The sequence below is a fragment of the Varanus komodoensis genome, unplaced genomic scaffold, assembly GCF_004798865.1.
Source record: "Varanus komodoensis strain SLA01 unplaced genomic scaffold, ASM479886v1 scaffold77, whole genome shotgun sequence".
NCBI lineage: Eukaryota > Metazoa > Chordata > Lepidosauria > Squamata > Varanidae > Varanus > Varanus komodoensis.
In genome coordinates, this window is record NW_025336442.1 from 1,393,100 (window position 1) to 1,414,701 (window position 21,602).

At 46.6% G+C, this 21,602-nt stretch overlaps 1 protein-coding gene across 1 annotated transcript; it reads left to right on the forward strand.

The window, feature by feature from the left end:
- The first annotated feature begins 1,629 nt into the window (after window positions 1–1,629).
- On the forward strand, window positions 1,630–21,148 carry QSOX2 (quiescin sulfhydryl oxidase 2). Its single transcript, XM_044453053.1, has 12 exons — window positions 1,630–1,939; window positions 6,462–6,562; window positions 8,254–8,302; window positions 8,723–8,828; window positions 9,342–9,432; window positions 11,225–11,370; window positions 12,364–12,507; window positions 12,778–12,907; window positions 16,294–16,416; window positions 17,124–17,274; window positions 19,778–19,966; window positions 20,354–21,148. Exons 1-12 carry the CDS (start codon window positions 1,630–1,632, stop codon window positions 20,893–20,895), a joined length of 2,082 nt encoding a protein of 693 aa, XP_044308988.1. The 3' UTR covers window positions 20,896–21,148.
- The last annotated feature ends 454 nt before the right edge of the window (window positions 21,149–21,602 follow it).

Below are 21,602 nucleotides of genomic sequence, written 5' to 3' on the forward strand. Positions count from 1 at the left end.
CATGGAACATGGTTGACATATTAAACCCTGGCCGTTATGTGCCTGGCACTTTCAGGGCTGACAGCCAGATATATCGTCCTCTTCCGTTAGCAGCAAGCCTTCAATATCAAGATTATTCTTACTTCAAGGTCTAATATTTTCTTTGCTGTGGCTTTGATCAATATTAACCTCTTGGGTCAATAAATCTTCGTAGTACCCTCCAGAGAAGTCATTAGCTTTCATAGAAAATGATTATTTCTCCGTTAAACTCTGCATTTAATTTTCCCGTAATCCATCTTTTTCAGAGTCACACATGTAGCAACTCTTCTGAACAGCAATGCAAAACAATGGCTCAGAAATATATAAACATCGTCCCGTTTCCACCCCTTGCAGGGTTCCTTGATTCTGAGATGCTTTGGGCTCATTGAAATTCTGTTCAGGGAAGGAAAGCACTTCCCTGGACTGAGGACTGAATGGGAAATGCTCAAAAGCAGTGAACTGCTTTAAGTGGGGATGGAAGAAAGCGTGGTGTGCACATGTCGAAAAATCTCCTGCCACTTAGGGTGCAATCCTGTTCATGTTTGGACAGAAAAAAAGGCCTATAGCTCCTAGCTTGGCCCAGTCAGCTGCAGAGTGCTGGGAGCTGCAGGACTTTTCTGTCCAAACATGAACATGATTGCACCTTCAATTTCATAGCTGTCCAACTCCTTTCCCAACATTCTATGCCAGAAGACACACAGCAACATGCAAACATGCCTCCTTCGCCCTTTGGAAAATTCAAATTTGTCTTTCTTAGTTCTATGCAATTAAGACTGCCTTAAGGATGCAGGAGGTGCATCTACTTATCTGAATTATTTACAGAGTACTTTATATGAGAGAACATTAGGGTCTGTGCTTTGGGGCTTCTTGTTCTATTCTCCTGGCAGGGGTTCAAGAGCCAGGCTGTATTAAAGATAGCTATACAGGCATAGGATGACACCATCATACACCAAAGCAAAGCACAGAATTAGCCCTAAGGCTTGATTGCAAGCCTGTGATTTGATGGCCTGTTGCTTAAACACATTGCGATTGATTTAACAATGTGCACTTCAGTCCACTATGGTGCAATCCTGCACGTGTTTGGGGTGCACTGGGAGTCGTGGGACCTTTTCTGGCGAATTCTAAATAGGGCTGCAGGGGTGGCTGCTGCCTCTGGCGTCAGTGGAGCTCTTTATCCCTCGCAGCTTTTATTCTGAGCTTTCTAGCAGCTGTGCATGGTGCTCCGCGGCCTGGGGTGGAGCTCAGCATCGGGGATAGCTCCTGGAAAAGAACAATAAAGGAGCCATAGGCAACCTGTTTAGGCTAAAGGCACGCTGGGAATTGTAGGCCTTCCGCCGCCTCAGGAGCAGCTCGGAGGCTTCGAGGGAGGCGCGTGGAGCAGGCTTGCCCTTTAATGGCCGCCCCAAGAGAGGCGGAGCCGGCGAGGGGGCGGGGCCTATCACGCGGAGCCTCGCCGCTTCAGTCGCGTCCGTCCTATCGGTTGGGTGAACGTGGCGCGCCGCTCGGCCGACGGGCGGTGCCCTCCCCTCGCGCCTGTTGCATGCCGGTCCTGTCGCGAGGGCAGGCGCTCCGTTGCTAAGGCGGGCCTGGGAGCCTCACTCCGAGGCCGCGATGGCGGCGGCTGATGGGGGCCGCGCGGAGGGTGGCTTCCCCGCGCCGCGGCGGGGCTGGCGGACGCTGCTGCCGCCTCCTCTGCTGCTGCTGCTGCTGCTGCTGCTGCTGTTGCTGTCGTGTGCGTCGCCGGGCAGATCGCGGCTCTACCAGGCCGGGGTGGACCCCGTGTGGGTGCTGCGGGCCGGAATGGTGCGGCAGGTGCTGCGCGACTCGCCCTCGGCCTGGCTCGTGCAGTTCTATTCGTCGTCGTGCGGGCACTGCGTGTCCTTCGCGCCCACCTGGCGGGCCTTGGCGGGGGACGTGCACGGTGAGCAGGACTCCCCGCCCTATCCCGGGACTGCATTCCCCCTCCCCATATCCCTGTCTCCACCCCTCCCGGCACCTTTGCAAATGTGTCAGTCTCCAACTCCCAGCATCCCCTGGCTGGCATAGAATCGTAGCTGGAAGGAGCAGGCTAGAACAACTGGAGGGCGCATTACGGGCTGAGGATGCTGGGAGGTGTATTTTGATCTCTCTGGGGAAGGTGTCAGGTGGGGCCTGCGCACCTGGAGGGTGACTAGCTGATTGTGTGAAGGTTCCAACATACCTGGAAAGTGCAGAGTTGTCTGGTGTATGCTGGGAGCTTTAGTCTGGCACATCTGGAGGGTGCAGAGTGCCTGGGTATTTGGAAAGTGGTAATCGGGAACATCTGGAGAGTGTTGTTGCTTGGGGGATACTGGGAATTGTAGTTTAACCCATCTGAGGAACACATTGCTGGATGACGGGAGCGTTGACCAAATGATCTGTGTCCTGGTGTGCGTATGCCCAAAATACACAACAGGGGAAGGTTTTCTTTTAAAGCATTTATTCCCGAGAATAACCAGCTGCCAGTGAATCCTTCCAGATGGTGCACCTGAGCAGTCCTCCACTGGCCCTTTTATACATGGATCCTTAAAGGGCTACATGTAACACAGTTAAGACTTCCCAGTAGGTTACAGAAGTCAAAAGGTGCACTGGTGTGATCTTTCCTGAGTGCATACCAAAGCAGAAAGAAGTTGCTGGGGAGGAGGGGGTGGATTGCTGTGAATTGCCATTTGTTTGCACTGCTGTTCTCTGTCACGAATCAACTGGCCCTCTCTGGAATGGTGCCTGGTTAAGTTCAGCAACATTTCAAGGATGCATAGCTATATGTCAGTGATTGCATGCTTTTACCAATGACAGTTATACCTATTGATCTGTATGTGTATCAGGAGCAGAAAACTTAACATCTGGAAGGGTGCAGAGCTTCCTGGTGCATGCTGCGAGTTTTAGTCTGGCACAACTGGACAGTATCAGCTGGTCCCACCCCATCTGGAGGGCATCTAACTGACCTGGGGGGATAACTGAGACTTGTAGACAAAAAATTGGTGTGTGGACGGCTGTGATGTAAGTGATCGGCAAAAAAGTTAACATAAGGGTATAAGCAAATGCTGTGCAGCACCTTTCTGCAGACTGGTCCCCTCGATATGGGCTAGGCTACATCTCCCAGCACCCCCAGGTAACATTGGCAGCAGTCAGGAATGTTGTGAGTTGTAGTGCATCCATATGGAGGCCACCAGGTTGGGAAAGAGTGCTGCATGTTATTACTGTATACTGAAGGCAGGGTTACCTGCCTGGGAATCCTTGTTGGGAGAGATTTGTTTTCGGGAGGCTAGAAAGTTCCTTCTTTGCTTTTCTTTGCAATGTTTGGCAAAATTTGTTTTTATATCAGTAAGTACACATTGCTATAGGGGCATGGGTGTGTAAAACTGTAACAAATGAACTAAAGACAGAAAACTAATAATAAAAGCAAGTTGTGGCAGGGGAGGGAAACAGTGTGCTGATTATCAGATTGGGAAGAAAAAAACACCCTTCCCTGCTAACTCAAGGTTCCATTATAGCTATTGCTTAAGAAGTGTTAAATAGCGCAGTAGGAATGAAACGCAAACAGCTTTTCCAACCCTGCCCCATGAAGGGGTCTGCAGCCAGGCAGGTGCATCTGTGCTGCGGTCTGCGTGAAGGCACGCAGTTGGACTGCCGATCCTAGGTGCGGATACCAGAGAGTGAGCCGAACGCTGTGCATCCTCTTCTTTGCTTATTCCACTCACTTTGGGTAAAGAAGCTTTCAGTGTGCTACAACTGAAGGTTCTTTTTGTAACTTACACTTGGCTAAACATTTACTCAGAGACCTATAAACAGGTTCTGGAGCACGGCAGAGATCCTTATTCTGTTTAGCTGCGCCAGTATTTTTGGCTAGAGGGTCCTGTGGCCATGTTCTGGGAGCGCGCTGGAGTTGAGAGAGCTGCAGCGCAACGAGGGAACGAGACCGACCTAACCTGTCTCACAAAGAGCTGTAGTGTGTAGGCAGTGCTGGAAAAACTTGCGGCCACGTGCATTTTTGCCTTCTGTTGCTTCCCTTTGCCCAAGGACCTTGGGCTAGGGACATACCACACCTATTCTTCCTGCAGTCTTGCATTCACATAAATAAGCGCTGCATAAATAAATAATCATTGTCTGGGAAGTTTGGGCCTGAGGGAGCCTCCTGGCACTCAGCACTCACATACATCGTGGTGCAGCGCTTGCAAATCTGTGCCCAGACATTTCCAATGAAGTCTTTAATGTGTGATTTTATTTGTATCTTAGTAGTAAGTCGCCATAAAGTACATACTACTGTTGCATCGAAACCTCTGGCCTGCGTCATAGAGTGAAGAGAGGCTGTGAATGAACTGAGGACAGGGATGGATTAAAGCATGGCTGCCTTCCTTTCTCCCCCCCCCCCCCCGCCTTCTTTTTTTCTCAGAAGCTCCCTTTGTTAATTCTAACTCGCCTGGCAGCTGGTGCACTTAACCAAGTATTTGTCTGGGAGTAGGCATTGCTGTGAAGGAGATAGATTTGCATTGGCTTTATACTGTTCCTGTTCATTGTCCTGAGTCTGAAACAGGTGGGAAAGGGAAAAGCTGCGGTGCTGAATCATGAATGAGGCAGATAACCCGAAGCCAAACTTTTTGAGCTTGCCTTTTTTGGTGACAGAAGTAGCTTGCTGCCCATTGTGTGCCGGCCTGAATGCTCACCCATCTGCTTAGAGATGCTTATAGTTATTCTGGTGCCTGTTCAGCTGTCTGTATATTAGATACAATAGCAGTTTTTCAGCAGGCTGGTAAATGCTGCATCTTTCAGAGGAAACTTAAGACAGGAAAAGAGGCGTTTTTACAGTTTTGTAGGAAATGTCTAGGCATTTTTGGGGCTTGATGATGCCTCTAAATGTCCACTCTTCCTATCAAAGCAGAAGTTGTTGTGCTTCCTACTGTGTATTTTATTCCCTGGATTTCTAGAAGAGGAAACCTCCTTGGAAATCCATGGTACCCACACAGCTACATTTGCATGCCAAGGGGCAGGTGGGGCTTTGAACTTGGGTCTCCCAAACAGCGGGGCTGCCCCCGGATGCCACCAAGCAAGATTTTTGTGGGTTTTGTAGGGTGGCATGGAGGCCTGCAGCTGCAAATAAATGGAAACATCTCTGACCCTGGAGATGACACTGAGGTCAGAGATCTGGACATCGGCAGTGTTAACGTTGGTTTCTACACTTGCTGCTTTGAGTCCCTCTGGGTGGGTTTGCATGACACAATAAGCCCCCTCTTGAATAAGCAACAATGGATGGGGTAGATTGTGGAATAGCCCTTGGTATGCTTGACAGGCAGTTGGGCTTACAGTGAATTGTTCTCCCCCTCCTTTCCCTTGGTCTTCCAGCTGGTATCTCAGGGTTCTTTGCTGCCCTCTTTTTCAGAGCTTCCAAGAAGTGCAGTTGAGTTTTTATAACTCTAAAACATCAAAGCGGCATACATAATTTTAAAAATACTGCTTGTCTTTTAGAGGTGTGCAGGTGAGCTGTTAGGGCTGCCAGATATCTGTAGGCTTTCCTGGGTGTTGGCCATGTCCATCCCTGTGGCCAGTCTAGCATTCTGTTGGTGTTATAGATGGACATAGGCAGGGTAGGAGTCCATATGGGCCGTTTGCACCCAGTGGACAAGCTGGCAATTGACAATTGCTGGTACAGGGGAACAATGTTGTGTACTAACAGGGGGTCGCAGCCATGTGCATAACTCTTCCAGTTACATGTGCTCTCACTGGCCTTCTTAAGCTGTTAGGAGTCTGTGAACAGCATGCTTGCTGGTGCTTGGCTTGCTTTAAGATCAGCAGTGGTTTTAAAACATATGAACATCATGTAACACTCTTGGCCCTGCCCCCTCTCCCACCCACCTTTTGAGGGGGGAACGGGGACTTTCAGCTTTTGTTCAGTTTCCCCCTCTTCTAAAAGCTTGAAATGCCTCTCGTAAGGCTGAGTTACTGGCAGTAAGAGATTACGCTAAAAGATGCCTGTATTTTTAAAGTTTGCCCCCCCACCCACATCATTGGCATACAGCTCCAAGAGCTTCTCCAAAACAGAATGTGTCCCTTGCTCTAGCTCTTTCTTGTCATCTTGCTGAACAACCTAGTAGGCTATCAACTGAACGCAGGTCATTTCTGAGGGTTCCCACGGAACAGTTGTTGCTGGAACCTCAGTTCATGGTTGCATCCTAGGCTGGGAGCCAGCTCCACCTCACTTGGCACAGTTTGATTTTGCTAGACTTCTAGCTGGGAGAGTAATCTGGAGTCTGCGCACTTTCATGAAGACTGATAACTTTACCTTAAATTTTTGATGGAATCTAAGCTAGCAAAGGTATGTTTGGAAATGGATGGAGCAGGGAACTGATACACCTCAGAGCCAAAACTTATAAACTGCTTTATCTCAGCTGCCCTCCATTTATTTTATCTGAGATTCTGTTTTCTTTCAGAGTGGGACCCTGCCATAAGAGTTGGGGTGCTGGACTGTGGGGATGAGGAGAACTACGGGACATGTAAAGAGTATGGCATCCCGTACTATCCCACTTTCAGGGTAAGCATGTCTGGGTGCACCAGGAGACAGATTTGTGTAGCTCTCTGTGATTAAACACAGCCTGAATCTGTGCAGCTTTCTCCTCTCTTAAATCTTATTGGATAGACTATGGTGACCTTTTGATCTACATGCCAGCTGGAATTGCTCTCTGCCTTTTTTTTGCTAACATTTTCCTTTCCTTCTTTCCTTTATTTTTCCCAACTGGATGGGATATTGCCAGGATGTTCTAGGCTTTCCTTTCTGCCAGTAAGAACTGTTGAACCCTAAGGGCAGCATTCAGCGTTAATCAGTTTCTCTGTTTATTCTAGTACTTGCCATTTAAATTTTTTAAGAAACAAAAGGAAATTGGAGCAAAGATCATGAGCATTTTAACAGATCATGTCACAGCTACTGGCTGTCCACTGTAAAATGGACTTCAGATATTTGCACAAGATTTTTTTTCTGCAGCTGTGGCAGCATAGTGCCCTTTTGAAAATATACTTATCCATGTGGACCAGCAAAACAAATCTTTTAATGGCCATTCAACCTTTCCCTCCCCTCCCAATCTCCAGTGAAGATTGACAGGCAGACAAAATGCCCTCTTGGGGACACTGTGTGGAAGGTCATATAGCATATAATGAATAATGTTTTCCATTTAACTCTAGTTGCTGATGTACTATCAGTGTTTTTGCATATTCTTCATCCCAAAAAATCTGCTAGCATGGTTTGAAATTTCAAGTTAGTGCATGGCCCCCTTAAACCCATTACACTTATAAAGGTGTCTAGAAAAAAACTATCCTTTGGTATATCATAATTTCAAGCAAGACCTGCTGTTTCTTGGCTCAACCATCTTGCTCTAACTGTTAGCAGAAACATAATTGTGGCATACTTTTGCAATAAGGGGTTAAATATCAAGAAAATGTTTAAATCTTGTGTAATATGTCATAGTACATAATTTCTGATCCATGTCCTCTGACTGTGATGGTGTTAAGACCAGTTTCTATCCTCACGATTTTGACAGGAATACCTTATGATAGCTACGCAATTACTTTCAAAAACTTGTTCTGAATGATCGCAATAGAATTTAACTCCTGTACCTCAAAGTTAAGCACAATTTAATCTCCCCCCTCCCCCGCAATAGTTGAGCCAGTTAAACACCTCCCCCCCCCCATTTCAGGGGGAAAATGCATGGCTTTGGTAGAGAACCAGTGTGGTATAGCAGAGATTAGAGTATTGGGCTAGGACCTGAGAGATTCTGTTCCAGTCTCTGCTCTGCCTTAGGCTCATGGGTGAGGCCACTCTGGGCGGATTGTCTCAGAGGATTGTTGTGCAGAAAAAGGACAGGAACTCTGCCTTTATATGCAAATCAAGTGGCTTTGTGGTATGCAGCTCAGAATCTAGCTCAGTCTTTTACTCAGGTTCTTGAACCATCTTCTTTTCTTTGAATCTCACCAGTTTGTCTTTTGGGGAATTGATAGGCTGGCCCAGCCACAACGTATTATTACATGCTTTATGAATAGGAGTTACTTTGCAGAAGTGCCCACTAATGGATAGTGGTCCCTCCTGTAAGTTAATTACTTGGATCAGAAGGTTTCATGTTTTGTTTCTTCAGCTGATGATTGTTCAAGCTGAGCTCCCCTAGCGTTCTTTGGCTTCGTGTTGGCTATTCTAAGCAAGACCTTTCCTCTTCCTCCCTCCCTTTTACCCCACAGTACTTCAGAGCTTTTACAAGGCAGTTCACGACTGGAGAAAGTCGCCTTGGTAAGATGAAATGTGCATTTCTTCCTTTGAACAACACTTGAGATTAAGTAAAGTTGAGGTGGTTTACAGAGAATGTTACGCAACATTTGGAACACACTTGGAAGTTAAGGCTCTAAAGTGTTGCATATCTAATTTTGAAAAGGAGCTTATGATGAAGAGATCCCTGAAACAAGATGCAGCATGCTGGCTCTGCCAGGCCCTCCCTGGGTGCACTGCCACTGCTCTCTGCAGATCCTCCCCTCGGAGGAGCCTGCTTCAAGCAGCCCTGAGAGATGAGCTTCCGCCGTGCACTGCAGTCCCCCCAGGGGTCCAAGGAAGCCTTTGGGTGGGTTATTGTCCCTGTAAGCAAGGAGCCTGGGAAGTTGTGAAGGGGACCTCAGGAACGCCCACTAAGCCGCATTCCGGTTGCTTCCTTTGAAGGCGCTGATCGGGAACCTCAGACTGTCCGTCAGACGATGATTGATTTTCTGCAGAACCATTCCCGAGAAGCAAAGCCGCCTGCTTGTCCGCCGCTGGAACCGATGCAGTGAGTGCCCGCCACAGGCGTGAGGGAGGGCGAATGGGGCACCTGAGGAGATCCTGGAAGGGTTGCACTCCCCTTATCAGAAGAGGGCAGACCTCAGGCCTTCAGGGCTGACTTTTTGTTGGTGTTCTGTTCTTTCTTTTGTTATACAAACAAAGGAGGTCAACCAACTAAAGTCAGATGACAAGGAGAGATTCAAAGGCACAGACATATTCAAAGGCAGGAGTTGCCTCTGCGCACTTGCCAGTGCAGGCATTGTTTGCAGTACTCAGTGGCTTGGTTTGCACTTAACAGTGTCTTCTTGGTGTGGTTTGTTGAATTCTGGCTTGTACTTACTCCTAAAACCCTCCACAGGGTATTCTGTTGGGTTAACCATCTATAAACCAAAAAATGGAAGGCCCGGTTTGTCATCAGAAATCCTTTCATCCACAGATGTATTAGCAGATCTGAGCCTACCTTCTGCCTACTTCTGCATGGTATATCAAATAACGCTAGTCTTTTTTATTTTTTAAATAGGCCAGAAGACATATTTGCCCTTTTTGATAAAAACCTTCTGCATTATACTGCTGTTATTTTTGAGAAGACAGACTCATATGTTGGGCGAGAGGTAATAAAGTCTTTGGAAACTTTATCCTGCTACTGAAGTATAAACATGCTTTAGGATGCAACACAGAAAAACCCCTACAATCTGGAGTTGTGTGTCTTTTTTCCTGTCCAAACATGTGTAGGATTGCACTTTTGGCATAGATTATGTCATCCTATGGACTTCTCATCTAACAGACCCCTCATTTAGCAGTGGGGGTGTGTACAACTATTACACCCCCCCCACCGTCGTGTACATGGACAAATGGTAATAGTTGTACTATGGGCGGAACTGGATTTGAGCAGGACATCACAGGACTTATTGGCAGTGGTTGCACTAAGTTGATTCTTCAGTGCATGGAAAGTCTTAAATTGGTTGGTTTTCAAGTTTGCCAAATCCTTTCAATGTCATCAGGTCTCTGCTACTATATATCACTGCAGATGCAATCACACCGCAACCTACATAGGGGCCTCCAGTGTGAAGCCCAGGGAACCAACATGTCCATTGACATCTCTCCTGGGGCCCAACTGGGCTCCCTGCTCCATCTGAATGTTTTCTGGTTCTTAAGATATATTCTTTGGCCTTTTAAACTGGAGGTTGGCGTGTTTGCCATCTTTACTTGGGTTCAGCAAAGCGTTGGTCAACAGACCAAATGCTACCCTTGGTTGCATACAGTTTTGGGCCCCTTGTTACAGGAAGGATATAGCCAGGTTGGAGTCAGTGCAGCGAAGGGCCACAAGGATGCTGGCCGGTTTGCAGGGGAAGCCGTATGAGGCGAGACTGAGGGAACTGGGTCTCTTCAGCCTGGAGAAGAGGAGACTCAGAGGGAATCTGTTGGTGACATACAGGTATGTGAGGGGGTGTCACACAGAGGTGGGCCGAGACCTGTTCTCCCCTGCAGAGGAAGGCAGGATGCGCTCCAACAGAGCAAAGCTCAGGGAACCAAGGTTCAACTTGGATGCCAGGAAGCACTTCCTGACAGTTGGGACCCCGAGGGTGTGGAATGGGCTTCCACGGGAGGCGGTTGAGGCCCCATCGGTGGGGATGTTCAAGGATAGGCTAGACATGCACATGGTGGGCAGGTCGTGAGCAGAGATGGCAGGAGCCCGGGGTCAGACTAGATGGCCTGGGGGGTCCCTTCTGACTTGTTCTATTTCTATGTTTCTGTGTCTTGGAGCTCAGACTCGACTCCTGTTTCATGGTCTCATCAGTTTGTCTTTTGGGGAATGACTGTTTCACGGCCAGCCCCATCTGGCACAGCTGCTATTGTGTGTGGTCAGTGTGCTTCCAGTGGCAGCCATTTTGCGCGTGCACTTACAGTGTTCTTTCAAAAATTCCAGATGTGCCCACTGACCAAAGAGCTTGGGAGACCCCAGACCTGTGATGTCATTTCCTTCTAGGTGGGCTTACCTAGATACAGACAGTGCTCCTCTGGGCTTGTTTTCCTTAATCATTCCTGTTATCTCTGAATGCCCGAGAAATGATTAAGGATTAGCAGGATGCCATGATGCGAGTCACGGTTTGACGTTGTTGTGCAAATAATGGCTTATCCTAACCAGAGATGAACTAAATTATTTCAACACTAGTGGAGCTTGGGTAAAACAGTTTTTGTGTGTCTTTGCTTGCACAGGTTTTAGCTCAGCATATTATACCATTGCTTCTTCACCTCTGAGTGAGCCTGTTACATCTTCTCTCGGGGCGTAAGGGCTCTATGAGGTTGTTGACAGCATGTTTACACATTCTGGTCTTCACTTTTATGTGAAGTTTTATTTATACTTTTCAGTAATTGTGTGTGTGTGTTTTTCTTTCCACCCAGGTGATCTTGGACCTGAGTCAGTATGAGAACATAGTAGTCAAAAGAGTGTCAGGTGCTGATGCTGTTTTCCTGGAGAAGCTTAATATCCCTTCAGTCCCTTCAACGTACCTGATTTATCCAAATGGATCCCATGGATTCATTCCCATGTAAGTATGGCTTTTCTAGGCACTGCATTTCAGGGGCTCGGTTAAGCGTTCACATAAATAATCGTCTTAGTTCCCTGTTAGGTAAACATTTGGCTTTCTCATGCTGTAGAATGTTACCCACTGGGAGGTCAGGATGCCCACTTGCGTCCTGCTTTGAGGTCTGCAAAATCGTTTTAAAATGGACGCTCTTGGTTTATGTTGTAATTGGCTTCCTTTAATCTATTTCATGTATCATTCTCTGTAGCAGTGATGTTGCATGTCAGGCTCTGGGGCCAAATCTAGCCTGCCTAGCGGATAGCTCTGGCCTCTGCGGTTCCCCAAATGGCCCCATCCCTTTTCCCTAGCCATGGAGTGCTTGGTCACAGTTCTGACTGTTCTAAATGGTTGAAATGGTTCATATCTTTGCCGCCTTCCCTTTTGCCTTCATCCGTATCCACCCCACAAATATGGCGCTTGAGAATTCCCCCCAAATTGAATTTGATCCTCTGTTTGAAAGGCAGTCAACACCCCTGCTGTCTGGGATGATTCAGGCAGTTGGTAAATTAGAATTTTTTTATTTTTTATTTTTTGGAGACAAAAAATAAAGCAGAGCATTAATTATAGTTGGGTAATTTTTCTGTGCTGCATAGTTTGACTTGCTTTGCCAAGCTCCTTTTCTTTAGGATGACCTAAAGGAAATGGAGCCTTGATTAGTTATCATTAATATCTATATACAGCTAAGCATAATATCGCTGTGATTTGCACATAACAGTACTAAAGTTGCAGGTTAAAATACATTGTGCAAAACAATGTCAGTTGCAAGAACGATGAAAGCTATACAGGCACAGTAATCTGGAGCGTCAGCTTGATGTATTAGAGAGCACCTACTTAGTGAATAAATGTGGTGTTGAACCTCGGCGTGAGTGGATGTGATGGTTGTCCAGGTAGTAGCACAGGGGCAAGATGTTCAACCTGAGGCTTTTTTTAACCCTTACACTGTCCTTCCATACACAGTTTGAAGCCTCTTCGGTCTTTCTTTTCTTCCTATTTAAAGTCACTCCATGGCGTTAGAAGAAAGCTACTTTCACAGCTCCCAACACCTGTCGGACAAAACAGAGAAGAAAACATGGATGTCAAGGAATGGAAAGACTTTGATAAGTACGTAATACTGAGACGCTTTTTAATGGCATAGTTCAAGCTAGTCTTCTAGTGTGTGTGTTTTCTGAATATATGGTTTTCCATTGAATTGTGCTTTAAAAATGTTGTACACTGCTCATAGTAGTATATAAGAGTGTTAAATAGACGATGTTAAGGATGAATCACTGTTTTCAGATGTTAAAATCATCAACTGTTCAGTCATTTTGCCTTCCTGACCTGTGTAGGTAAAACCATTGTGCCACTTTCAAAGTTATCTATGTCTTTTTTCAGATCTAAGCTGTATATGGCTGACCTTGAGTCAGGGTTGCATTACTTGCTCAGGGTAGAACTTGCCACTCACAAAACTCTTGAGGGAGCTGAGCTAAAGACCTTCAAGGATGTTGTTATACTCCTTGCCAAGGTAAACATTTTTGATCTTTCAACTGCATTTACAAGAGTGCCGTAAATCCAGTGCAGCAGAGGCCTTTCTTCAGCCTCTGGAAATCTCTCATAAAGCAAACCTTGATGCATTTCTGTGGAGGTTGGGGGAGGATTAATAGCGGCTGGCCTGTCGGCACGTTGCCAGGGTCAGATTAGCATCCGCTCTGCTGGTGCTGCTTTGCTGGAGCAGGTTAGCATGGCCTCGTGAGAACACCAGAGGCGTGGGGGACTGTTTCCCACTGGACAGGCTACAGGACACGGCCTTCCCAAAAGCCTTTCCTTCGGTGTTCAGCTGAATCATTTGTCGTTGGCACGCTTGAGGAAGCTGATGTGGAGGCAGGTGGTAAGCATCCTGTTAGTGGCAGCTAAAGCAGCAGTGGCCTTTGAATGGAAGGCCTTTGTCCCAGGTCCTTCTTTGGTGGCTCTTCAGAGTGGAGGACATGGCCATTGAAGCTGATGCAGAACGCAGTGATTTTTTTAAAAAGAATACTATTAGGGTTGTTCTGGGAGGACATGTTTTAAAATGAGGAGAATAATGTAAGTTGCTTTGAGTTCTTTTAAAAAGCGGGGGTGGGGGTGTATTCTTCACCCTTGGTTTAATATACACTTTCCCTGATTTAAAAATGTGCAGCGGTTTCTACCAAGGCTGTGCTCGTCTTCTCTCCTGGGGAGAAACTCCACCTGATTCTAGACCTTCTGCTTTCTCCTACCCCTCTGAAGTCGTGTTGAGGGATGGCCGCTCCACATGAGCCCCTTTGCTGGGACAGTTGCATCAAGCGCTGCATCCTCGCAAGGAGCCCCGCCTTCTCCCAAAACGCTTCTGTGCAGGCACTGAGGGCTTGAATGTAGATGGACCCTTGTTAAGAGCAGGAGCAAAGGTTGGTTTGTTTGTTTGGCGGGGGCGGGGTGGGGGGAGATGCTGTGCGTGTTTGCAGGCTTCAGATGCTGGCATGAATGGGCCATGCAGGACCCCACCCATTTCAGTTCAATTCGTCCTGAGTCATGAGGCCAAAAGGGTGGTGTCAGAAACATTTAAAATACCAGCCAAGTTTAACCAAAAGCTCTTTCTGCTGGTAGCATAAGTGTTAGGAGAGTCCTGTTAGAATGAGGAAAAGTTATACAAACCAGCCAAGGGTTGGCAGGAGGTCTGCCATTGGAAGAAAAGGAGTGGGTACCAGTACCCACTCCATGTGGCCCTCTGGAAGACTTCAGAAGCCATATTTGGGCTGCAGGATTGAGGGTTCCTGCTTCTGTGGTGGGAAAGCACACTTTGTCAAAACCAAACAAAAGCCGTGCAGGCCTTTTCCGAAATTAAGAATCCATGGCATTATCTTCCCACAAAGTATGGAGAGGCTGAATTCTAGCCCAATCCTGTGCTCTATGTGCTTTGCCCCCCCACCCCCAAAAAGAGGTTTTAGTTCTGTTTTGTTGATCATAAATATTTTAGTGTGAAAACAGCTTGGCTGATGCCAGATTACTGGTTGTCTTACACTGTACTAATTTTCTAAAGAAAAGCACTTAGAGCATTTGTTGCTAAGTCTCTGGACACTGTGCTCAGTTTTCAGACCTGGGATTTGGATGGTTATAGGATTACTTTCTTGGCTGTTAATGCAGCTTACAGCAGTGCCGCTTTCTCAGCACTTCCTAAGACTCCAGCTTCTTTCTGGTACCACCAAGAGCTCCCTTTGTGACAACTCTTTGAGTTTTGTGTGTGGAATCCTGCAGGTTTCTGCCTGCAACTTACTCTATGGGGTTGAGTGGTTAAGGCAGACTGCAAGTTCTGACCCATAAATCCCTGAGTGGTAGTTTAAGTCCAGCCGTGGCACAGAACTTGGCAGACTGCCTTCTGCGGTACTGGACCCTTGGCCCATCTAGGCCTGTATGATCAGCACTGACTGGCAGCGGTGGCCATGTGGGTGTCCGGCTGGGTTCTCCATCAGCCCTGCCTGGATCAGGCCTGGGCTTCTGCATGAACAGCAGGGGCACTGCTGCTGGCCTTTCTCTCTGGACAAATGCAACCAGATCTTCCTTTGCTTCCTTCTTCAAGCAGCAGTTTGGTTTCCATGGCTTGTTTCCTGCTCTGATAATTCTGCCTCCTTCTACCTGCCACCTACTTGATTTTTATGTAATTCTTCCCTTTGTGAAAGACAGGTTTTCAACATAAGTGTGTTTTTCTGAGTGCCTGAACCACATTTCCCTGGCAGATCAAAGCTTCCAGGTCATTGCCAGAACCCACAGACAGTAGAATCAACATTCACTAGCAAATCTTACCCAAAATTTAACAGCTGCAGTTCTGAAGGAAAGCTAGCTAAATGGCAGATGGTACAAATATGAACTTTAATTGTTTAAAAATTGCTTGAGTACTTGTTTTAACTGCATATGGTAGGTTGGTGTTTTTAAAAATGATTTTTAAGAAGGCATTTTGGGGCAAGTAATTCTGGGGAAGAGTTGTGAAGGGACTTTTATAAAAAAGTAACTTGCCAGTTCAGCTCAAAAGTCCATTGAATTCTGCAGGAACCAATTTGATGTCTTGGGAAATTTGGAAACAGTGCAAAATTGAGTGAGAGGAACGATCCCTGCACGTGCTTTATAAACCAGTGTAAGCAGCTGTTGGCCTGGTTCACATACAACACTAAGCCATGGTGTGGCTTGTGGAAATCTGGCTTGTCATTGCATCTGGACCCATCTCTGCATACAAACCATGGTTTCTTTAATTAGGAGCTGTAGCGTGTTGGTTGCTTCCAAAGTTTGGCTTGCTTAAACCATGGTTTACTACTGTGTCTGAACTCAAACTGTGCTTTATTTTTGGCATGTGTTTGCCCTGCTGTCTGCTCTGAAAAAGAAGTTACTAGCAGGTGCAGCCCAAAAATGAAAAAATTCCAAAACCTGCCAAAATGGTAAAAGCATAAGATACTGAATTGGACAACCAAGTCTGGGCTTGTTTGCTGTCACAGTATAATTCATGGCTAAAGCAAGAAACTTGCTTAACATAAAATGGGTTTGGCATCATATGTGAATACAGCCATTGAAAGGCCTGTTTTTCTAAAAATAAATATTTTCAACTGTTGTGCTGCAGTCAATTTTAAACTATTGTGCTGCTCTCAGTTCATTCCATACGTGAAGCATATATCACACATAACACAGCTTTTACTGTTTGCTTTGTTTCTGCGAGCCAAAATTTTAAGTGCATATAATTGCTCTTTTGCCATTTTCCAGGTTCATGGATTTCTATCCTGTTATCTTTAGTTGTCTTTCCCCCACAACTGACTGAGTCCTTGAGGGAAGACAAACAGATAGAGACTTTTTGGGTAGCTGATGTTGTGACAGTAAAGCTTTAAGACATGGATAACCTTGTCTTTTGCACAGCTCTTTCCTGGCCAGCAGCCCGTCATGAAGTTGCTGGAAACTCTGGAAGTATGGCTGGTGAGCCTCCCATTAGACAAAATCCCCTATGATGCCATCCTTGATCTGCTCAACAACAAAATGCGGGTAAGCCACGACTCAATCTCAGCATGAAAATGCCGCTTTAGCTGAGGGGGGTGTTCCGTAATCCAAGATGCTTCTGCATGATGCTTCACACTCAAAGGAGCAGTGTGCAAGGCAGTCCCTGCAGCCTGCATTCCCTGGAGCAGGGTCCCAGTGCCCTTCTGTTCAGGGGTCAAATCTCATTTCAGAGATGCTCTTGGGGGCAGCCTGAAGGCAAAAGGGATGGAGGCGGAATAACAGCTCCCCCCCCCACACACCCTTGAAAACACTTATTGGTGGCAATTTAGCCTTTTTTAGGATGTGGGGGTGGGAAAATGGCACAAAAGCCAGGAAACTGAGGCAGTGGGAGGGAAGGGGGCATGGCTGTCTGAGCTTGCTGAGTGGGCCAGATTTCACTTGGGGGCCTAGGGCTTCGACTCCACGCCATCCTAGCAGAGTCCCTTGCGGTTGTGAAGGGCTTTCTTCCATGGCTTTCTTGGTTTTAATCCTCCTGATTGGAGAAAGGAGGAGTCATGCCTGATGCTCTGGAGGGCTGGAAAAAAGATTTGTTTTGAGGATTGTAATGTTTCAGCTTGCATAATTTGGAAGGCCGTGTACTGTGATCTTTTCCAAATGTTAATGCAGAAGTAGTTTCTGCCCTTGTAGCCTTCTCAGCATTCTTGCGTGTGTGTTCCACTGTGAGATTTTAGTGGGTCTTTGGCCTTTTCTAGATCTCAGGGCTGTTTCTCACCAACCGCATCCAGTGGGTCGGTTGCCAGGGCAGCAGGCCAGAGCTGAGAGGATACACGTGCTCTTTCTGGAAGCTGTTCCACACTCTAACAGTTCAAGCAGCGCTTCGGCCAAAGGCCTTGCTCAACACAGGTAGGAGGCACGCACTTCTGAGAATCAAAGGGATGGTGGGGTTGGAATCTTCATCAGCTGCCCAGCTGTCTTGTTTTTGCTTGGATGAGCAACTGCACCTCTTTTTAGACAGCGTCCTCAGAGTTAGGAGCAGTTCGCTGCAGTGTCTTGGAAGGTGCTGAGTGGCGGTATTTGCTGTTCTTTGCTGCTGCAAGTGGCCAGAGAAGGCATGGCACTGGCCCCCTGCCTAGAGTGCAGAGCTGCATGGGAAGGATGCCTCCTGTGAGCTGCAGCAGCGAGACCAGCAGAGTGCCCCGCGAATTGTCGCGCGTTTGGCAGTCTCTGATATTGCTGTTGGGTTACTGGTTTTAGCCCAATTGTGCTATTTTAGTACAGGGCTGAAAGTTTAAAGCCTGCTTCGTCAGATTCCTTCTGCCCCCCCCCCCCCAAATCTCACCTCTTCGTCTTCAACCCACTTTGCTGTCTGTTTAAACCAGGGCGCATTTTTGATGATCATTCCTTACAGCCAAAGAATTGGGTCAGCCTGAGGCTGCCGGATTATGTCTTGGGAGGTTTTCCTCTCCTTATTGCTGGTTTTAAATCGCATCTAACTGAAAAGCCCCCTAATCCTTCCAGCCACAGGTGGGGTTTATGGTTCTTGCCCACTTTAAAGATTAGGGTTACCCTGAATTGCAGCAGTTTTGAGAGGAAAGAGAAAGGGGGAGGATTACAGAGAGCTGTTTATAGAAGATGCAGCCCTGGGCTGACAAAAGAGCGATAAACAGAATGAACCTTTTGATCATCAAGAGTTTTCCGTGTGTGCATGTGAAAGTGGCCCCTCAGCCTCCCAGGGTTGCCCACCTTGCCCTCCACAGTTTGTTTGTCTCCCAGATGGATTGCGCGAATTTTGCAAAAAATATTAAAATTAAAGAATATCTTGGTGAGCACACACAAGAATAGAGGTTTGGTCTGTCATGGCTCAGAATGGGGCTTTTAATATTTAATATCCTTCTAGGGTTTCAGCACCCGCTGCAGCACGCCATTTCCCGCAGGTGTTCTCCCAGGAGGACAGCCCTGTCCCCCCGCTTTTGTATCTTGCATAGAGTTTTATTCATGCAGGTGATTGATAAATGCTGTTTGTCAATTCCACTTTTATTTTGTGTGTGTGTGAAATGAAAGGTGGTTCCCCACGGTGCTGGCATGACCCTCTCGTGTATCTGTTTTTGCCCACTTTGAGATCACGTCAGTGAACGCATGTGCGAGATGTGCTGCCTTTTCGCCTTTGCTGTGCACGGCTCGTGAGATTATCCCTAGCAGATGTAGCAACCAACAGCCCAGTCCTCGGCATCTTTACTCAGAAGTAAACCTCTCAGGTTCAGCAGGGTTTACAAGAGCCTGATCCTCTTTAGGGTTCGGCTCACCTAAGCCCACTGAAGTAGATCGATTTAGAATCGCCTCTCTGCTTAGCATTGGGCTGTAAGAGTGCATAGGAGGATTCCAGATGAAGGAGCTGTGAAGCCGCAGGTCCAGTTCTCTTCTCCGCCACTAACTTATGGAGGCAAACCACTTTTTGCCTCTGATACAGGGATGATACTGGCCTATTTTACGGGGTTCCTGCAAGCTATTACTGTGCCCTACACGTAGGTCAGTCTGTGACTATGTGTAGGGTTTTTCTGACGGGCATGGAGAGAATCCTCGGGGGTTCCAGAAAGAGAGACCAGCACCAAAGTGAAAGGGGCCCCACACTTGGCCTTACCCACCGTGACAGCCAGAGCAGAAGATTTTTACGGTGGCTCAGGGATTATGGGAGTTGTAGTCCAACACAGCTGGAGGGCAGCGGGACGATTTAAGTATGGGTAAATCTGAGGTTCCATTGGACTCTTTTTATTTTGAAATTTAAACAAGACATGCTTTCTATTTAGTAGTCCAAATTTAAAAACAAAGACAGGAATGGTGCAGATTATGTTTTTCTCTCTTATTCTCACCCGCTAACATGGGTTGAATGATCACCTGTTAAATTTCATGGTTAAGCAGGGATGGGAAGCTAATTATAGCTTTTGAATAGTCTTCTGGAGCTTCTCAGAGTACATTGCAGTCCAGTTCAGAAATTGAGTGCAGTTCAGAGATTACCAAAGTATAGATCACTGAAGCAGGTTCACTATATGTAATTCATGCTGAAATGTGTTTGTTGCTTGCACAAAATTATCTGCCTGTGACGTTAAACCCAGGAAATTTAACTTACTGTTTCTATTCGTTTGGCATATGAGTACATTTCATGGCACTTCAATCTTATCTCAAACAAAAGTGTTTAAAAATTTATTTTGAGTACATTATAAAGGCACTTGGTAAAAATAAAACTATTGAAATTGTGAAGTTTAAAGGAGGAGGATTGGAGAAGTGGAGCAAATCAGATAATTGACCATGATTTATTGACATGTGCACTAGATAATGGTTTCCGTTGCATGACTTGCGCATCAGGCAGGCCCGTGTCCACATAGTTGCCGATGTCGGCTCTTCATTGCAGGTTTGGAAGACAGCCCTCAGGCAGTCCTGCGGACCATGGAGAGGTGCATCCAGAGTTTCTTCGGATGCCGAGACTGTGCACAGCATTTTGCGGAGATGGCCAGGGAGTCTCTGAGTTCACTGAAGACCTTGGACGAGGCCGTGCTCTGGCTGTGGGAGAAGCACAATGTGGTGAACGCCCGCGTGGCAGGTACTGGCAGGCGCCTTCTTGTTTTTGTTTAGTTTTGTCAATATTCGCAATAAAAATTAATAAACCAGCAAACACTAACGCACCAGAAATACTTGTTAATGTGCAAAGGGATATAAGGGAAGAGCGCAAAGAAGGTCCTCTGATTCATTTTTACGTTTCTTTGGCATTCTGGATCCTAGAAATCCCCGGGTTCTTCCTAGTTTGGGAATTTCTGGTAGCAAAGATCATGGTTTCTTGTCTTCCCCTCATTAGTAAGTAGTTCCTGGATACATTAAAAGGTAAATAGCAAGTACTGTGTAGAGCAAGTTTGTATTTCTTGGGTTCATGATAGCTATATTCATACAGCCTCCTAAACTTTCTTGGTCCATTTTCTCCTACCTTCCATAGGTGATTTGAGTGAAGATCCAAAATTCCCTAAAGTCCAGTGGCCGACTCCAGATATTTGTCCGGCGTGCCATGAAGAAATTAAAGGAGCACATGCTTGGAACAAGGACCAGGTGCTACAGTTTCTGAAGCATCACTACAGCAGCGACAACATTGTGTATACATACACAGAAGGCCAAGCTCATCCTGGCGAAGGGGTGCTCCAAGAAGAGCAGGAGAAAAGCCAGCTCAGGAAAGAAGGCCAGAGGAATGAGGAGAAACTTCAGGATCCTCAGACATTGTTGGTCGCAGGGCCGAGAGTCGTGGACAGATGGATGGGCCAGGACAGCCCCGTCAAAGATCGAGGGAAGAAGGGGGCCGAGTCTGTGGTGCAGGAGGACATGAAGCAAGCAGTGTCCTTCTTGGGGGTCGGCTTCTCTAACGTGGACATGAGCCTGTGCATTGTTCTTTACATAGCCTCGTCTTTATTTTTAATGATCATGTACTTTTTCTTCCGGATGAGGTCCAAACGCTGGAAAGTGAGATACTCCCGTCCCTATGTATAAAAACTCAAACCAGAAGCCGAGATTCTGTCTGTCAGTGGCTTGGTTGTGCTCAGAAGCAGCTTTAATTTTATGATCAGGGATGTTTTTTACAACATGGGGTTTCTTGTTTGGCAATGGTGCTACCCCTTCTTGTTCCACTGCTCACTCACTGATCTAATTTCCTGTTGGTGGACGTGACTGGAAGACTTTTTGCCTGTAACAACCAAATCGTGCACACATGTGAAACATTAAAAAGTTCCCGGTGATCTTGTCATTGTATGCTTCAGTTTGTAAAATGATGAATTGTTTAAAGGGATCTAAGCCAGGTTTTAGAAAGACACTAATGACTACTTTGAAATGCTGTGAAGTAAGGTCAGCCAGGGATGGGTATGTACGCCCTCTCTCGGGAGCGTATGGACCGCTACGGATGTATCCGGCTTCTGTTGCCAAATGCAACTCTAGAATTTGAGAGCCAGCCAAAGAGGACACTTTCAAATAAATATTTGCTCATTTTCTTTCTTTATATTCCACATTTGAGGCAGTTTTTGTCTCCTAAAGTGGCAGCTCACATCAAAGAAGGAGAAAGGCCCTGCTTGTTAGGCTTACGAACAAAAATGCCAAGATTCCCAAGGGAAACGGAGTGGAAGGAAGAGGAAGATCAGTTTTTCAAGGCCCAAAGTAGGTGGTGTTCTATAAGCAGGTGTTAAAATGCTCCTTGGGGCACGGTC

What these genes read in the sequence shown, in the direction of transcription:
- QSOX2 (XM_044453053.1), top strand. Translation starts at nt 1,630, where the DNA reads ATGGCGGCGGCTGATGGGGGCCGCGCGGAGGGTGGCTTCCCCGCGCCG. An exon ending in GACTGGAGAAAGTCGCCTTG is followed by an intron (nt 8,303 to 8,722) that starts GTAAGATGAAAT and finishes CTTCCTTTGAAG; the next exon opens with GCGCTGATCGGGAACCTCAG. An exon ending in TGCTCAACAACAAAATGCGG is followed by an intron (nt 16,417 to 17,123) that starts GTAAGCCACGAC and finishes GGCCTTTTCTAG; the next exon opens with ATCTCAGGGCTGTTTCTCAC.